This window comes from Semicossyphus pulcher, unplaced genomic scaffold (genome assembly GCF_022749685.1).
Source record: "Semicossyphus pulcher isolate SPU_LCO1_2020_fin unplaced genomic scaffold, fSemPul1.0.p SCAF_15, whole genome shotgun sequence".
NCBI lineage: Eukaryota > Metazoa > Chordata > Actinopteri > Labriformes > Labridae > Semicossyphus > Semicossyphus pulcher.
Window position 1 is genome coordinate 28,825,001 of NW_027211659.1, and position 20,000 is coordinate 28,845,000.

General features: G+C 46.3%; 1 protein-coding gene across 1 annotated transcript in view; it reads left to right on the forward strand.

The window, feature by feature from the left end:
- The window catches only part of enox1 (ecto-NOX disulfide-thiol exchanger 1), a 48,692-nt gene that overhangs the window by 24,372 nt on the left and 4,320 nt on the right, over positions 1–20,000 (forward strand). The window contains exons 6-12 of the mRNA XM_069663473.1: positions 3,854–4,066; positions 6,903–7,009; positions 10,196–10,310; positions 10,717–10,940; positions 13,781–13,888; positions 17,014–17,070; positions 18,079–18,181. Of these exons, the coding sequence (XP_069519574.1) occupies positions 3,854–4,066; positions 6,903–7,009; positions 10,196–10,310; positions 10,717–10,940; positions 13,781–13,888; positions 17,014–17,070; positions 18,079–18,181 (927 nt within the window). The remainder of the gene's footprint in view (positions 1–3,853; positions 4,067–6,902; positions 7,010–10,195; positions 10,311–10,716; positions 10,941–13,780; positions 13,889–17,013; positions 17,071–18,078; positions 18,182–20,000) is intronic.

Genomic DNA, 20,000 nt, shown 5'->3' on the forward strand with positions numbered 1-20,000 from the left:
GCAGTCTGTGTAGAAAGTCCGACCTTTATAAAACCTTCACATCCTGCTCTCAGCTGTGAGATCAGCAGACTTCCTGTGTGTTTGAAGGATTCAGTCAGAGAACAGTCGTGTACGTCTTCATCACATTGAAGCAGCTATGGTTTACATCAGAGAGAGACTGCTGCAGCTACAGCAGGATGAGCTGCTCGTCTCTGTTTATCAGTAAACTGAGCAACCAGTGGAAACCACAGAGTTCAAACTGGGATCGTCAGAGCTCCGAGACTCACAGTGACTCATCTGTGCTCCCACACACACCTCACACTGCCAGCATGATCACATGATCAGCAGTCAGACCGGCGTTATAGAGTTTTACCTGTAAATACTTTTTAATCAAAGTCACGATTCAGGACTTCCACAGGTGATATGAAAACATGAGATCACAGTCAGAGGTGTTGTTACTTTTGGCTGCTGTCACACCTGAAGTCTGTTTGAATCAAAGAGCAGATTGTTACACTTTACCTCCAGCCTGGTTTGTGTTCACGAGGCAGCTCTCTGCTCTCTGATTGGTCAACAAAGAGCGAGAACAAGAAGAGAGAGTCACAGACGGTCATGTTTTTTTTTTACTTGTAACCGACATCGTCCCACAGATCGATCGGCTCTGTCCTCCTTTAGTTGTTCACACTTTGAATACCTACCCACTCGCTGCCTGGCTGCATGGCGCCTCTGCAGGTGTCAACATCCGTTAACAACCCACAATGCACTTTGTTTGGTTTGCTTCCTGTATCAGGTCCTACTTTAAGTCCGTTTATGTTCTCACGTGAATCGAACCGGGCCGTGGTTCATTTGGAAACAGAGCGAGTCCCGATTTTCTGCCGTCCAGTGGTTTGGTCCGCACCAGAGTTTGAATGTGTTCTCACCTGTTCAGACGAACTGGACTTTTAGTGTAAAGTTGTAAGTGTGGACCAAAGCTGTCAGGTGTGAACGCACCTTTACTTTCAGTGGCTGCATGGGCGAACGACCTGCAGGGCCAAAAGGTTTCTGATGGACGGATGGTTCTGCTAAACTTACCGCTGTTTTAAAAGTGTAGCTGCTGTTAGCTTATTAGCTCAGTTAGCTGTGCAGCTAGGGGCACTATTAGCTGACTCCGCCCGCTCTGCCCGCTCTGAGGTGTTTAATTGTCTAACTAGCACTGGAGCTTCAGACCAGCTGGAGGTCGAGGTCTTTTAGGCCCGGGGCGGGGGGGGGGGCTGATGTTTCTCCTGACAATGCAAAGAAGCGTCCCCGACACAACAGTTAGCTTCTGTGGTCCCCTCCTCTGCTCCGTCCTCCGTCAGACTCAGCAGCAGGTTTCCTGATTGTAGCTCGACCTGCGCCTCTGAGCCGCGCTCCCACCCAACATCAACAGTCGAGTCTCTCTCTGAATAACCTTTTTGAATTCATTCTTCTCCCCTAACAGCGGGCAAATGGATTTAATTCTCCCGTTCAGCGGTGCCTCATTGTGCTCTCTGTAATGTGACTGTAATCTGCTGTGTGCGTGAATGGAGCTGTATCAGAGCGGGGACAGTGTCTTCTTACAGGTTGTGTTGCAGCGGGTATTGAGCTCATTAAATGTTCTCTAATTCACTCTGTTCTGCCGCCGCCCGCTCCTCCACCGCTCCGTTCAATTATTATTCAAATGAAGGAGAACGACGGCGTCCGCAGAGGCTTTTATGACCGAGACTGAAGCTGCTCCACGTTCTGGTTGGAAAGCTGAAAATCAAAAACGCCTTTATGTTCGATGGCTGCGACGCGCTCACAGAGGCGTGAACAGTGAACGCCCCCCAGGAGGAAGATTACATCTGCTGTTTGTTTAGCCCGACTGAGTGTTCAAGGTCCCGTGAAATATGTTCAATATCCAAACGTGCACGAGACAGGAAGCTGGAGAGGAAGTGCTCTGAGACTGCAGTACCCATGAAGCATGTACAAACACCTCAGTGCACGACACACTCACAGTAAAAGTACTGCAGTATTCTCTCTACATGTATTAAAGTATCACAGTAAAAGTACTGCAGTATTCTCTCTTCATGTAGTTAAAGTATCACAGTAAAAGTACTGCAGTATTCTCTCCTCATGTAGTTAAAGTATCACAGTAAAAGTACTGCAGTATTCTCTCCTCATGTAGTTAAAGTATCACAGTAAAAGTACTGCAGTATTCTCTCCTCATGTAGTTAAAGTATCACAGTAAAAGTACTGCAGTATTCTCTCTACATGTAGTTAAAGTATAACAGTAAAAGTACTGCAGTATTCTCTCCTCATGTAGTTAAAGTATCACAGTAAAAGTACTGCAGTATTCTCTCTACATGTAGTTAAAGTATCACAGTAAAAGTACTGCAGTATTCTCTCCTCATGTAGTTAAAGTATCACAGTAAAAGTACTGCAGTATTCTCTCTACATGTAGTTAAAGTATCACAGTAAAAGTACTGCAGTATTCTCTCTACATGTAGTTAAAGTATCACAGTAAAAGTACTGCAGTATTCTCTCCTCATGTAGTTAAAGTATCACAGTAAAAGTACTGCAGTATTCTCTCCTCATGTAGTTAAAGTATCACAGTAAAAGTACTGCAGTATTCTCTCTTCATGTAGTTAAAGTATCACAGTAAAAGTACTGCAGTATTCTCTCTACATGTAGTTAAAGTATCACAGTAAAAGTACTGCAGTATTCTCTCCTCATGTAGTTAAAGTATCACAGTAAAAGTACTGCAGTATTCTCTCTACATGTAGTTAAAGTATCACAGTAAAAGTACTGCAGTATTCTCTCTACATGTAGTTAAAGTATCACAGTAAAAGTACTGCAGTATTCTCTCCTCATGTAGTTAAAGTATCACAGTAAAAGTACTGCAGTATTCTCTCCTCATGTAGTTAAAGTATCACAGTAAAAGTACTGCAGTATTCTCTTCATGTAGTTAAAGTATCACAGTAAAAGTACTGCAGTATTCTCTCTTCATGTAGTTAAAGTATCACAGTAAAAGTACTGCAGTATTCTCTCTACATGTAGTTAAAGTATCACAGTAAAAGTACTGCAGTATTCTCTCCTCATGTAGTTAAAGTATCACAGTAAAAGTACTGCAGTATTCTCTCTACATGTAGTTAAAGTATCACAGTAAAAGTACTGCAGTATTCTCTCTACATGTAGTTAAAGTATCACAGTAAAAGTACTGCAGTATTCTCTCCTCATGTAGTTAAAGTATCACAGTAAAAGTACTGCAGTATTCTCTCCTCATGTAGTTAAAGTATCACAGTAAAAGTACTGCAGTATTCTCTCTTCATGTATTAAAGTATCACAGTAAAAGTACTGCAGTATTCTCTCTACATGTAGTTAAAGTATCACAGTAAAAGTACTGCAGTATTCTCTCTACATGTAGTTAAAGTATCACAGTAAAAGTACTGCAGTATTCTCTCCTCATGTAGTTAAAGTATCACAGTAAAAGTACTGCAGTATTCTCTCTACATGTAGTTAAAGTATCACAGTAAAAGTACTGCAGTATTCTCTCTACATGTAGTTAAAGTATCACAGTAAAAGTACTGCAGTATTCTCTCCTCATGTAGTTAAAGTATCACAGTAAAAGTACTGCAGTATTCTCTCCTCATGTAGTTAAAGTATCACAGTAAAAGTACTGCAGTATTCTCTCCTCATGTAGTTAAAGTATCACAGTAAAAGTACTGCAGTATTCTCTCTACATGTAGTTAAAGTATCACAGTAAAAGTACTGCAGTATTCTCTCCTCATGTAGTTAAAGTATCACAGTAAAAGTACTGCAGTATTCTCTCCTCATGTAGTTAAAGTATCACAGTAAAAGTACACATCAGTATATCTCCTGTGTATGTTTCCTCCCTCAGACGATCATAAGTTCAGTGAGGCGACGGCGGTTCTGTTCATGTGGATTGACCGCGGCGAGGTGAACCGTCGGACCGCCAATCACTTCTACTCCATGATCCAATCGGCGAACAGCCACGTGCGGCGCCTGATGGGGGAGAAAGCTCAGCACGAGGAGGAGATGGAGCGAGCCAAGGAGGTGTTCAAGAACGCCCTGATGGCCATACTGACACAGTGTAAGGAGACGCTTTAATATGTTTGAACAGACACAGTCGTAAACAGAGCTGGGAGGAGTCACTGTAAGAACTGTGACTCAGCAGTTACTCAGGTAAGAGCGTCTCTGCATGACTTGTTTTAATGAAGTCCAGGAAGAGCAAGAATTTAAGAATGCAATCAGACACCAAGTCAAGAAACACATTCATACTTGTGAGAACATCTGTCTCTGCTGAGTGGCAGTTTCACTATATCTATGAGGTCACACGTGGGCTGAGATCTGTCTCACTACAGCGCTATGAAGCCAAAACAAACAGACTTAATGACAATAAACAGGCTGACAGGATGCTGAAAGAACTACGTCAGGATGCATGTTTGTAAACAGGCTGAACTCATGCTTTGTCAGGTCTGTCTGCAAGACGGCACAAGCACTACTTTAAAATGACTGTTTTTTGAATGGAGTTTGGTTTGAGCATTTCTGATGCAACAGAAGGATGTCAGGAGAATCTTCTGCAACAGCCTCACATTTATTTTGGAGCACATCCTGGTGACGTGCATGATTCCCTCTGCCGCTGTCTATTCACACTTTGTGAATGTAGCACCTGCAGCTTCCCCTGCAGCTTCCCCTGTCCCCATTCAACCTTCTCGTTGGGGTTTTATTACATTAAATAAGGGTGTAATAACCTTCGCAAACACTGACAGACAACAGGATGAGTTACACATCCTAAAACTAAAGCCGTGTTGTCAGAAACCCTTGTGTTGTTTTTATGACGGTGTATAAACACGGGGGATGATCTCCGTCGCCCTCAAGTGTGTCTGCTGACGTCCCCTCGCTCGCTCAGATCACAGAGGTTCAGAGCATGAAGTCAGTCTCACCACGTCTGTTTTAAAACCTGCCTTAAAGCAAGTCATTTACTCTGCCAGCATCTCAGCCCAGTCTCCATGACAACCGTCTCCCCATCAGCTCCATTATCTCCAGCTCGCTGTGCGGCAGCGATGAGGTCAGTCACACCGAGGTTTGAGAGGCAGCGGTGTAAAAACGCTCTGACCTTTCACAGACGGGCTGCAGGACATACCAGCACACGGCTGCTGGTTCTGATGCAGGAAATGGGATGGTCTGACTCGATTAAAACTCAAAGCTTCATCGGGGAGGCCGAAAATGGAACGGACGAGAGATGTTTTTTGCTAACTCAGTCACATTACTTTGAAAGTCTAACCACACGCTGCAGATGCAGTCGTTGCTTTTCGCACGTCATATCTGAGAAGTGTGAGATGAGTAGGTGTTGTCCTGTGAGCACATTCAGAGTGCACGTACAGACGCTCGATGGAGGCCACAGGAGAGCCTGAAGGTGTCGTCTGCTCCTTCAGAATAGTGATGATGATTAACAGGTCAGATGAACAGTCTTTATCAGTCGGTGTCGACGGGCTGCGGAGGTAAGTGAAGTCTGAGTGTGTTTATCACAGAAAGTCCAGAAGGCAGAACGCAGTTTGTTTCTGTTCATGTTTGGTGAGTGAAGATGATGTCACTGAAATGTTTGACTGACACACGAGAGAGAGTGATTCTGTGAAGGCAGCATTTAACAGAATGTTTCGCTTTAATCACTAAATTTAAAAACTTATATTTTCATCCTTTTTATGGACTTCATGTAAACTGACGAGTGTGAAAATGAGCCTCCATTCTGACTCAATGCTGCCTTAGTGAGTCGTGAAGGAAGTGAAGCTGCAGGTGATGTAAGTACAGAGCAATGGACAGGAGAGAGACTGATCACAGGACACACACACACACACACCACCAGACCTAATAACAATACAAGTTGTACAATCGTCTGATTCTGTTTATGACACAATATTTGTGTCATAACGATAAATAATTATATTTATGATAAATTAAAGACTCCTTCACTCACACATTTGTGACTTTCTTCACAGGAGCGCTTCACTCCTCGTGCGTTCATCATCTGCTCAGTGAGTCTCTGCAGGACGTCAGAGGACCATCTGTTTTACAGGGACCTGTTCTATATTAAGGACAGAAGCTGTCTGAGGTTCACGTCTGCAGACGAGCACGGCTGCTTTTCATTTACAGTTTTTCACAGCCTCTTCATCTGTCCTCCAGAAGGCCGCCGCGCTCTGAAACTCGTAAAGTAAATAAAGTCTTCAGGGATGAAAAGTGCATCAGTCGCTGTCAGAATGGAAATGGCTGAGTCATTTGGAAAGCTAGCCAAACAACACATCCACTCAGGTTTACATGAGCTTTAAGTTAGTCAGCTAGCTGTAGCTTAGCTTGAACACAAGGGGCTATGGTTGTTAGCTAATAAAGTGATTTTAAACTACAAGCGAGCCAATCGGCACAGAGAGTCTGGATGAATTAGCTTTCTTTTTTGACTCAAGACAATGTTATGCTAGTTAGCTAGCTAGCAACCCGTCTGAGTAAGCAAGGTAACATTAGCTAACATTACCACACAGAGGTTCATCAGGCTACATGTAATGAGACTTGTTTTGTGTCCGCCTGACTTCTTTGTTACTTCTCATTAAAACACATATAAAAGACTCAGATTGTTTCCTGCTAATGACGGTCTCCTCTTTGAGTCAGGGTCAGAAGTGTTTGGGACAGTCTGAGTCTGAGCACATGATGAAGCAGTTTGTATTTGGAGTGAACTGTTCCTTTAATATGAAGCTAAGTTCGTTATTATCCGTGTCGTGGTCGGTGTGTGTCCTCGGTCTCTCCTCTGTCCGCTGTACGAGCCTCAGTCAGAGCTGCAACGCTACATAAACGGCTTGTTTTGTCTTGACCCCCCTCCTCCTCCTCCCTCCTCCTCCCTCCTCCTCCTCCTCCTCTTCCTCCTCCTCTTCATCCTAAAGTCGAGCAGATCACCACCGTTTTCACCGCCGCCACCAGGCAAAAGGCATGGGACCATTTCTCAAAAGCTCAGCGAAAGAACATAGACATTTGGCGAAAGCAGTGTGAGGTTGGTACTCCTTCTGTTTCCTCCTCAGATCTCTGATTTCTGCTCTGCTGTCACTGCTGAGACCTCAGGAGAGCGCTGACAGACAGACAGACAGACAGACATGTGGGACCTGTTGTTGTTTTCTGGATGCATCACCCTCACAGACAGACAGACAGACAGACAGACAGATCGGCCTCTGATCTCTCCTCCTCCCTCAGGATGTAAACCAAAGATCTGACGCCTCCTGGAAAGTGTGAGGCACCAGTGATTCCCAGGCTGAAGTGTGTGATGAATCTTTCATCCAGAGTCACATTTAGATCACGAGTAGAACATGAGTTAATGAAGGAGGGACAATCCGTCATTGTACTCAGGCGGGAGCAGCCTGCTGATCTGCTGAGGGGACAAACATGGAACATATTTCATACGTCTTTATGTATGCATTTACATATATGATATTTCACTCTTGTCCAGCACACATCTGCCAATAATACATACAAGAATAAATACAGCAGGGTCATTCGTCCTTCAGTCCATTATATAAAACAAAAGCAATCAACTGTCCAATCACAGCCGCGGGATGGGACAATGGGCGGAGCCACCAGAGCCACATGGACGGTAAACTAAAAGCTCGTGCATCATGTGACTCGGGTAGCTTTGAGTCAGCCTGGACCACCACACAGAGAAGGATGCTGATAAGGCTGGAGTCTGAGTACGGCCGGAGATGGACTCACTTTTTAACCTCGCGTTCTCGAACACACCCGTCTGCAGCATGAACGTAACTGTTCACACGCGTCTCTGCACTGCGTGTGTTACTGCAGGATACCTCTAGAGGGCGCAGCAGAGAGCTCAGGCCGTATGCAGCTACTGTATGTGCGGGATGTAAACAAACAGACATGGAGACGCTCGAGGAGGTTACTGTGATGTTCACTCTGAGGTCACAGCAGAAACAGCTTCTGTGTGTTCAGTGGACAGAACACACCGTCTGCTCCGTCCCCGCTCCGTCTCTCCAACATGTTCCTCCGTGCACAGACGTAACGCTCCCGGACTTGTTCCCATTTAGTTTTGCAGGTTTCCACGTCGACTTCTAAAACAGAACTTATCTGTCTGCGGCTGTTTGACAGGCATGTTTGTCTCTGACACATCGTACAGTAGTCTTACGAGCTGCTAGATGCAGTTTTGGGCGAGCGGAAAAGAGCTTTAAAAACATGATGTACTCAGAAACTGAACAAAGACTCCTCAGAGCGTCTCCTGAAGGTCGCCGCGCCCTTTAACCCCTCTGATCTACTAAAGCACATGTTAGCTAACTGTGGAGCCGATGCTGCAGACATGATGTGTGCCAGCTGCTGTCAGCTGTAATCAGCTCCGCCCATGACCCCGCCCCCAGGCTGTGATTGGACAGGTGATCATTTTTTTGTATCGTCAGTATTAGCCGGCCTGTGCTGCCCCCTGCTGGACGACACTGAAACACAACATTGTCTTCTTTGATGTGATTACCTTTTAACTGTTCTTTAAATTAACTTTTCAGTTTAATGTTTTGTTAAATGTTTTTTTCTGCACGTTAAATCTTCTGTAGATAAAATGAATTCAGCAGCATGACTCTGACCTCTAACCGTCACTGAAGCTTCCTGTGAGGCAGCTCAGTGTCTCCACTTACTGTAGCTTTGGTCGTAAACGAGGTAAGAGACGGTTGATGAGACAGAACTATCTCTCGCATGCTACAGTCCCTTCTTTATTGGCCTTGCACCTGTGGTAAGTCTACCTGTACCTCTGTCTCTAACTTTATAAAACCTGGGTGCCTGACAGTGCGGCGTTCTTGTCCTCGGAGGGCCTCGCTCTGTCACAAATGTGCGCTGAGATCTCAGCTGACAAATGAACAGATAATGAAAATGGCAGCAGGAAAGAGATCTGATTTCCCTGCGGGCTCCGACAGCACTGATGAGACATAATGCAGCTCTCTGCTCTCATCGCTGACGGTCTCCTCACCAGTTCACTCCATGAAAGCTTTTAGTGCATCAGAGCAGGTCCTCGGCACACGCTCTCACTGAAGAGATTCTTAGTGAAGCAGAAACTAATAACTTATCAGCAGAGCCAGAGGAAATTATTCTGCAAAGTTTGAGAATATTTTTAATTTTTCCTCCAAAGATGTTCAGATATTTTTTGTTTTCAGCGTCTAAACTGTGAATATCTTTAATGACCAGTTCAGTACAAAGCTTCAGCACACAGGCTGTCTGTAAGAAGTGGAAGTAGCCTCTTGTGGGCTGCACGGTGGTGCAGTGGCCTCACAGCTGGAAGGTTCCTGGTTCGAGTCCCGGTTCAGACGTAGTGGGCCTTTCTGTGTGGAGTCTGCATGTTCTCCCCGTGCATGTGTGGGCTCCTCCAGGGAAACTCATTTGGAAGTGTCTTAAACCTGCACTCTTCCTAGTGTCCAGCAGGGGGCGACTCAGTCTGATCCTATAGAAGTCTATGAGAACATGCTCCTCCTCCTCTCCTGATGTATTCCCTCAGTAAACATGTTCCTAATGAGTTTATGGTCTCAGTCTCTAGTTTCAAGTCTTCTTCAACACAGCGTGATGTTCATTTAGTCACTGATGCTCCCATTGAGAGTCACACAGACCAGGAAGAGGGGAGGGTTTAGGGCGGGGCTACCTGTGAGTGACGTCTACCACGGCGACCTGAAAAATGTCTTCAGCGTCATGTTGAATTAAAAGACGCTTTGAGGAGGTGGCTGTCAGGACATTTTGTTTAAATTAGCATCCCATTTAATGTCAAGGTCACCGTGAATTACAGATGCAGCTTGCTTACCTAGCTAGCATTAGCTTTAGCGGATTACTTCAGATTAGCTCCTCTCCAGCTGCACCCTCTCTTCTAAATAAACTCACTTCTGGCAACAACAAAAAAGATGGCTGCCTAAATGTGAAACTGAAGGCTGCAAAATGCTAATTCACAAACCAGTGTGCGACGCTACAATGCTATGATGCTACGATGCTACGTCCACTTCTTTTACACAGTCTGTGGTTGGAAGAGAAGAATCAAGTCGCAGCTGAGCTTCAACAGAACAAACTCTTCACTTGAACACAGTCTGAATTATGGATGTGACGCCCCCATTTTATTTTGAAAATCTAAAAGGAAGTGTAAGAAGAGTTGATGTGTGTGTGTGTGTGTTGCTGAGGACCTCGTGCTCTGTGTGTGTCTGCTGTGATGTTTTAGGAGCTGAGGAACGCTCACAGCGAGGAGATCATGGGCATCAGGCGGGAGGAGGAGATGGAGATGTCCGACGAGGAGTCGGAGGAGAACCCGTGTAAGAGGCTGCGCACGGAGAACGGTACGAAACACCGGAGACACAGCCACACACATGCACACACACACACACAGACACGTACGCACACGCACACGCACACACACACACAACAGGAAGTTATTTATGTTACATGATCTTCTCTTGTCCAACTACTCTCCTCTCTCCCTCCTCTCCTCCCCTTTTTCTCTCCTTGTTTCCTTCCTTTGTTCTCCCTCTTTACTTGTTTTCTTTCCTCTTTTCTCTCGTCTCCTTTCCTAACTTGTTTCCCACTCCATCTTTTGTTTCCTCTCCTCTCTTTTGTCTCCTGTTTTCTTTCCTATGTTCTCTTCTCTTCCAATCTCTCCTCCTCTGCTCTCCTCTCTTGTTTCCTCTGGTCTCCGTCCTCCCCCCTCCTCCCCCATCTCTCCTCCTCTCCTCCTCCCTCCTGCAGGAGTGTGGGACCAGGCGTCTCTGCGGGAGGAGAACGACTCCCTGCGCTGGCAGCTCGACGCCTACAGGAACGAGGTGGAGCTGCTGAGGAAGGAGGCGAGAGGAGCGGGTCGCCTGGACGACGACCACACGCAAACACATGCGCTGACCAACTCTCACGCACACACGCACAGTCCTGAGGCTCAGATCCAGCTGCTGCAGCAGAGCATGCACAGCATGCAGCAGGTACCGGTCAATGATGACGCCATCTTATACACAGCTGAAATACTGTGTTCATCAGATACACTCACAGTCACACCTGTCACACCTGTCGCACCTGTCGCACCTGTCTGTCTTTGTATATATTGTGTTTTTTAATGTAGTTGGATTTAGATCATTCTGAAGCTGCTTTAAGCCGTATTTATTATAAGCCTGCCTGTGTCTTCATCACCTGACAAAGGTCACCCGACGCTGGACAGTCTTGTGTCGGTTTGGGTTGTTATCAGTTCACCTGTTGTTGTAAAGCTTTTAGGAGACGTTGGTTAAAGGTGTGGAATTGTGTTCTAGCTGCCCTAAAGCAGCAACAGGCTCACTAACAGAAATGTCGGGCTCATTAAACTCATCTTTCTTTAATTCCACTCAGTGTCACAAAGTGCAGCTGCTGTCGCTGCGTCTGTCTGAAAGCGTCTCCTGCAGCCGTGACAGTCTGCTGACCTCAGAGCAAGGTGTGCGCTTGTTTCGAGTCACACAGACGTGCTGGTGGTCGTTCACGTCGCTCTGAGTGTTCAGGCGCTGACATGTGAATGTGACGCTCCGGCAGGAAACACACAGAGTTTACAGAAGAGTGTGAGCAGGAGGAACTCTGCTGCTGCGAGGGGATGTGAAATAAACGCTCGACAGCGGCTGCGCAAACATGTTGAGCCTCCACGAAGCGGGGATAGGTCAATACTGTGGAAGGGAACCAAGAGCCTGCGTAACGCCAGCGTGGCCACCAGAGGGCCCCCAGAGTACTCCATTACCTTTGATATACATTATGTCCATGGTAATCATACAATGATTATGAGAGCACCTTGGTAGCTGAGTGGTTACAGTTTGCTGTCCTGGTTCGATGAACTCGCTGCCTCTGTTACACCTGGTGTCTCTTTAATGCACATGTGCACTGTGGATGAGGATGAGGCTACAGTCCTCCTCAGGTGGCAGGTATGATGTGAGCAACACGTGAACATCGGTAATGTGTGCGTGTGTGTGTGTGTGTGTGTGTATTCACAGTAGGTGTGCAGTAGTCAGAAGTATCATCAGCATCGACGTGGAGGAGAGTGTGTGAGTCTCCAGTTTCTCCAAACAACAATTAAAATATCTGTTACAACATTAAAGCTCGTGTTACATCACACAGCCTGAGGGGACACGCGCACACACACACACACACACACACACACACACACACAGCGCTGAAGGTTGAACAGGTGAAATGTTCTGATGTAAACGGTCAGACAGGCTGATGAGGTGTCTGTGTAAAGATGCCCTCGAGCAAGGCATTAAACCCCCGAGCTGCTGCAGGTGTGTGTGTGTGAGTGTGAGTGTGAGTGTGAGTGTGAGTGTGTGTGTGTGTGTGTGTGTGTGTGTGTGTGCAGACAGGTTGATATCAGAAACAGCTGCGAGCTCACTTTGTTTACTTCCCTCAAGCAAACAAAAAACAAGCAGAGTGTTTTTCAGAGCTCTCCCATGATGCTTTGCTGCACTGCTTCCATAAACACAGAGACGGTTTGTTAGAGCTCGACGCTCGTTTGTTACCAGTTAGCCTGATGTGACTCGACTTCCTGTCTGTCTCGATCTGAAGTGACAGTGCTGATAGAAGCAGGCACATTAGAGACAGCCGTGCGCGCACACACACGCACACACACACACGCACACACACGCACACACACGCACACACACGCACACACACGCACACACACACACTCGCACACACACACACACACACGCACACACACACACACACACACTCGCACACACACACAGACACACGCACACACACACACGAACACACACAGACACACACACACGCACACACACACACACACACACGCAGCCTGCTGGCTTGCTAATGTGTTGCGTTGTTGACTTCTAACTGTGTGAGAGAACGTCACCATGCTGTCGCTTCTCGTTTGTCACCTGCTGCTCGCTCAGAGAGCGAATCAGAGCTTTGATGAATCTTCCTTCACGTATCACAGTTTTTATTTACCGTGAAATAATTGAACACTCGCTCAATAATATTAGTTATTAGTTTGTTCAAATAATACACACATCCTCAGAGTTAGAGCGGCCATCATGACCTCTCCCTGTGCCTCTGCACTGTTCACTAACACTGTGAGCGATTGGTCAGGACTGTCTCTGCAGTTTGAATAGTAAAACTCTGTTCAGCCACTGCGCGGATAATCATGTCTGTAACGTCAGCAGGCTGTAAGCTGTATCTGAGCAGACAGGAAAATAACACCTTCACAAAGGTGTGCTTAAGGTGTCGTAACCAGAGGAGGGAAGCACGTCTGATCAAAATCATCAGTGTCAAAGTTTCCTTCTCAAACAAAGCTCTGATGTTCGGTGACTTTCAGGTGAACCGAGCGTCAAATATTCTCCATGTTTCTGTTCAACAACAAATCGATCAGAGAACAGCTGGGTGAAGAGTGAGTCTAACTGATGATCTGAATACAGTTAGCAGTGTTCATGCTGCAGCCTGGGGTCTTTGAACAAGTCCTCTTGATCAGAGCGAATAGTTTACAGTCCAACAACCCGACTTAGACTTTAGATACAGCCATGCTAACTTAGTTAGCATTTCTGTTAGCTTAAAGGCTATCCTGTTAGAGAGGTCAACAGACATTCTGTGTGTTTAACTTTGACACAGCTCCGATGAAAACGGACTGCTCCACCTGCTTACTCATTTTTAAATATCATCAATTAAGACAAATGTGTTTCTTAATGCTGCATCGTGTGTGTGTGTGTGTGTGTGTGTGTGTGTGTGTGTGTGTGTGTGTGTGTGTGTGTGTGTGTGTGTGTGTGTGTGTGTGTGTGTGTGTGTGCTTGTCTTCCAGCAACTGCTCAGTCTGCAGGAGAAGCTGAAGAGTAAAGAGGCAGAGCTGGAGCAGGCGAGAGAGGAGCATCACTACCTGGAGGGGGAGGTGCGCACGCTGCGAGACAAGGTGTGTACTCAGCTGATTGGTCTGACACTTCCTGATAATAAATCCAGTGATGTCACAGATCAATCATAAATCTCATATTGTCGACTTGTTGCTTCAAATCTGCCTCAGTCTCAGTTTCTACAACTGAACATGTAACAGACGAGGAGACGTGACACAACACAGATGTCAGCCTTTGTCTGTTTTAGCTGTAATTTAGTTTGTCGTGACCCAACACACACACACACACACACACACAGATGTTTCAGGCAGGCTGAGCTGACACACACAGTTATATATGGAGCTAATGCAACATCTCACATCACCTGAGAGGAGCTGCAGCGGCAGCTTTGATACAGAGACCTCCATTTATTTAAAGTGCTTTTTACAATCCCTCTGCCTTTTTCATGGTCTGTAAACACACACACACACACACACACACACACACACGCACACACACACACACACACAAACACACACAGGTTTAAAATGATGAGGGATGAAGGGGGGATTTGAAGGACACAGGGGCTGCTATGGTAACAACCCCGCCAGGATGTGTTTCTGCTTCTTCCTGCTGAGTGGAGAGTGGTTTGACCTGAGACATGAGTGTGTGTGTGTGTGTGTGTGTGTGTGTGTGTGTGTGTGTGTGTGTGTATAAATACTTGTGTGGACCAGTCAGCCGGTCACATATAAACTGTATCAGTCCTCCTCATGTGCTGCGTGCTGTAGTAACGCAGGTGTTGCATCTTTTCTTTGTCACATCATAAAGCAGGTGTCTTGTATGTGATGGTGTAACCAGCAGGACGCCTTCAGTCTGGAGGGATTTACTGACCCTCCAGCAGCAGTTAGCTTAGCATCAGTATCTGCACACAGTGCTGACCTCAGCTGCTCGCTTCACACCCCAAACAGCTGGAAACAGAACGAGCTAACGAGATGTTCTGTGATGACGTTCAGTGGCTCCTTTAAGGGCAGCTCCAGTATTTTTAAAGCATGAGCCTATTTTTTTTCATCCACTAAAAGTTCTTGTTGTTTCCACTGACAGGCTCAGATTGTTCTTCTAAGTGTGTGACAACATGACAGAAAGGATCCCTACAGAGATAGACCTTTTTGTTACAGAGGAAGATGATTGTTTTAACCACACACAGACGTTACATCGCTCTCTGCACACACACCAGACTCCATTCAGAAAAACACTGATTTTACAGAACACAGGAGCTGCTGCTCTGCGGCCCCTGCAGCCTGTGTGATGGCTGTCACCTGAAGCAATCTACCGGACCATTAAAAACACTTAGACCTGTTATAAAGAAATAGTGTAATCAGCCTTTAAACAGAACGTCCCTGTTGTCTGAGCTCAGGACCGTTGGGAAGTGAAATGTAAATGAAGCCGAGTTCACACAACCTGCATTTTCAACATCATTTCTTCTCCCTCCTCAAATGTTTACTCGTCTTCTAAAGTCCAGGTGTTTCTCTTTTTGCTCTTCATGATGTTTGAACCTGCTGGTTCACACTCTGCAGCGAGCAGCTCCTCTATACATGAGAAAACACATGCAGGGGCTGAATTAAACATTATTGCGCTCCGACGTAATGCATCCATCAGTGCTCATGCTGCTGCAGGAAGGAGAGGGAGGCGGGGGAGGAGGGGGAGGAGAGGGAGGAGGGGGAGGAGAGGGAGGAGGGGGAGGCGGGGGAGGCGGGGGAGGAGGAGGAGGAGAGGGACACGTGTTTTATTAAGTGGTTCTACAGATTAGATTTAAACAGGATATATATACTCTAACATCTCGTGTGTATAAACCTGAATATAGGTGTATCTGAGTGAAGTCATCAGGGAGACACAAACTATACTGTTGCTGTTTGTTTGCACATGTTTCATTTCTTGACACCTCAGTAAATGAGGATGTTTGGTGGGCGGAGCGAGGTGTCATCAGCGTAGCGGTGGATAAGAAGTTAAACCAGGGATGTGTTGAGCTCGTTCGCTCTCTGTGTGTTTGATGAATTACCTGATAAAACATGACCTGAGTGACCGACAGCAGCCACACTGCAGATATCCTCCTGTCATGTTACAGGACCAAACAAACTTTATGGATCCATGGAGGGAAATTCACTTGTGAACAGCTCACACGTCAGGAAAAAGGGACAAAGATAATTAAGTGAACAGTTTGGGTTTTCTATGCATCCATCATCCACACCGCTCATCCTGTTCAGGGTGACGGGGAGCTGGAGTCTATCCCAGCTGTCATTGGGCGAGAGGCGGGGTTACACCTGGACAGGTTGCCTGTCAATCACAGGGCTGACACATAGAGACAGACAACCTTTCATGCTCACACTCACACCTACGGGTGATTTAGAGTCACCAGTGAACCTAAAGAGCATGTGTTTGGTCTGTGCGAGGAAGGAGGAGAACCCAGCGGGAACCCACGCATGCACGGGGAGAACATGCAGACAGAGAGGCCCTGCTGGCATGAAATACAAACGTGACCACGACTTCTGATTATAAAGGTCCACTTTCAGTCTGGACTACGGATGAGTCACCGTCAGACCTCCCTCCGGACACTGAGCAGTGAAAGCATCAGGTTTAGTGAGATGCAGAACTGGACAAAAGATAGTGAATCAGAAGTAAAAGGAACCAAAATGTCTGAATGTTTACTGACAGGAGTGAAAGAGAGTCCATCAGGCTCTGTGTGCAGAGGAATACACCACAGACACCACAGAGGGACATGAAGGAAGCATAGGTATGAAGAAATATATGAGACGCAAAGAAGGGAGTGAACAGCAGACTCCATTGTAACCTAAGATGCACAAAGTCTCCATGTGATAAACAGGTTTGTTCTTTTAATGGTGGTGCGTGTTTGTGATGTGGTGATGAATCATTCATCAGAGCTTCTCAGTGGACAGATCCTCGAACAGACACATGTATAAAACAGGAGAACAGAAACACACGCTCCTCTGCTGCAGAGCAACCACTGCTCTCACTCCGCCTTTCACTGCCGCTCATCACACGGCCTGCTCCCTCTCCCTCCCTCTCTCTCTCTCTCTCCCTCCCTCTCTCTCTCTCCCTCTCTCTCTCCATCTCCCTCTCTCTCTCTCTCTCTCTCTCTCTCTCTATCTCCCTCTCTCTCTCTCTCTCCCTCTCTCTATCTCTCTCTCTCTAGCTGCTGAACAACAATGTGGAGGCCGTGGACGGGACCAACGGAGAGCTACATGAAAAGGTAACAAATGCACGATAAGATCACACTAGAGGCTGTTCCAACCTTCTCTCCGTCTCATCAGACATCTATACTACGATACAGATCGTCTGCTGCTAAACTAAAAACAAGACGACTTATTGTAGTAAGCTGTTGCATGGACTCAGAGGTCAGTGTAGAAGGGATCGAGCGGAAGCTAAACAACCTGTGTGGTGATGGATGAACAAAGTGAAGCTGTGAAAGTGATGTTTCTCTGGTGCCAGCAGCCATTTGATGTGCTGCTGTCCCCAAAGAGCTGCAGGCAGTTTGTTATGCTCTTTATTTAAAGGCTCTGCTTTGGCCTGTGTGACCGAGCAGCTTAGAGAGTAAATACACGTCGAGCGCACTGAGGAGTTTATTCTGATTATCCCATCATGACAGGATTTCAGGATATGATCACTAGAGGTCTTGAAAACAGGAAACCTCAGACAGTATAAGTACAGTTCAGCCGTGTGTCAGAGGTCAAAGGTCACCAGTGTGCATCAGACACATCAGAAGCAGAAGCAGAGAGTGGAGAGAGTCCAGGCTGTTATTTGTGGTCGTCTGCAGCCTCACAGCACTTTACAGCCTGTCACACAACACACACACACACACACACACACACACACACACACACACACATACTGTATAACATGAGGGATAAACTTTTGACCCCGAACCTGCTGAACTGCAAACTGAAGGAGGACGTGGATCCATGAAAGTGTGACGTCTGATATTAAACATGTATGTCCTGTGTGTGTGTGTGTGTGTGTGTGTGTACACCGTGTTCTCTGTGCTTCTAAGAATCAGTGCTGGTAGACGTTCTCTGACTCTGCAGTGTTCTCAGCTTCATGTAGTTTAAGTATCACAACAAGTGACTACAAGTAAAGTAAAGTACTTCCTGTTGAGTAAATAAACTGTTTAATTTAGCACCAATGCTATGAATGTTTTATGTTCTTCATTATGAACTTGACCGTACTGTATTGACCCGTGTGTGTGTGTGTGTGTGTACAGGGGCTGAACGGGTGTGTTCCTGCTCTGTTCCTCAGCAGAGAGAGGAGGAGTGAGGTCGTCATGAGGGGAGGAGTCACGTCAGAGAAGGAGGCGCTGCTCCTGGGTACATTTTCTTCTCCAGTGTGCAGATGTTTCACTTGTTTGAACTCGTGTTTCGTTGTTTTTTATTCTTTATTTTACAGTAATCTGTGTAACACGAGCATTTTGACATTGAGGTAAATACGAGCCCTGATGATCCTTCACAATAAGAGTCTCTCGCTCAGACAGCATCCTGTTCTCTCTCCTCTGAAACAACGCTTTAAGAACCTTTACGACCTGTGCGATGGTTCTCACATGTATTCATCATGTTCTCCTCTAAATCAGACGTGGAACAGGAAGTGCTTTCTGTCCATAGCTCTGTCGTTGCCTGTTAGCATTAGTTAGCATCAGTTTCTGATTAAGAACACGTCTCAGAGGTAGATGATGCTACAAACTGTTAGCGTGTGGATGAAGAGCTATGAGCAGGATTAAACACAGACTGGGACGATGAAACCTCTGACTGGAACTAACCCACAGCTGTTAGAACAAATGAGCCTCCACGTAGCGTCTGTGCAGGAGGTGCTGTTCATGCTACACATGGAGACATCTCTGCATTGATTTCTGTGTGTCTCCTGTGGAGGCAGCTCAGTGCACAGCGGGGCTCTGACTGTTTGTTAGCTTAGCGTTAAAGATGAGTGAACACCCCCACACATGCAGGAAGAGCAGAGCTGACACTGAAGTCAGCTCATGTTGCAGCAGTTTAAACTCTGCTGTCGTCTCCAACGCGAGCAGCTGGTCCGAATCCATCTCAGCTGTTTGTTTCTGTGTCGTACAAACGGTGATGTAGCAGGACGTGCAGCAGCAGCAGCTCACAGTGATCTGTAACTGTGTGTCCGGAGCGGAGGGGAGCGGAGGAGCGGAGGAGAGAGGAGGAGAGAGGAGCGCGGAGGAACAGCAGCACATTTATCTCCATTAGTGCTGCAGAGAAAATCCAGATATGAAGGAGAGAGGAGGCTCAGCGCTGTGTCTGCTGCTGCTGGAGCTCGATGCTGCTTCGCTTTACACACAAGCACACAGAATCACTCTCTCTGTTACAGTGTCTCTGCACACACACACGAGCTAATGTTAATATGGATGCATGGACGGGGCTCATTTTTCTTATTGCTCAGACACAGATAGCTGTGAGAGAGCTTTGATTGTCTTTAAGTGTAGATATTGTTGCTCAAAGGTCAGAGGTCAGAGGTCAAGGTCACTGTGACCTCACAAAACACGTTTGTGACCATAACTCAAGACTTCATACGTTAATTGTGACAAAGCTTCTCACAGGTTTAAAATGATGAAGTGACATTTCATACCCAGAAGGTGAAAGGTCATCTTCACTGTGACAGCATGATGCATCATGTGTCACAGCTCTTCATCAGCACTCTCCCCTCCTCTGGAAACATCTCGTCTCTGAGTGAGGGCAGCATGCTTCTCTCTGGGATCAAACATGTCGCTGTCGTCTTTACTTCCATTTCTCCAAAACAAACACGTCGTACCTTTTGTTTAATAAGTCAACATCCAGAGTCCACACTGACAGACGTGACCTTCACTTGACTCGTTGGCGGAGGCAAACAACCACAAGGCGCTGATTCTAGTTTGTTAAACAAATAAATAAATAAAAGGAGGTTGTGATGTGTCCTGAGGTCAGACCAGCTGAGAGCCACTGCTCTACAGCTGATGCTCTATTAACATGACATCTCACTCTGTCAGGTATCCTGTATGCAGACCTTACAGCCCTCTAAACCAGAATACACCTGGACTAAGTTTATCTTTATTGAGCTGATCGTGTCAGCGTAACGTGTCACTCTTCATGTGATTCAGAGGAGCCTGGTTTCTGGTGTGAAGTCACCGTCATGCAGCGT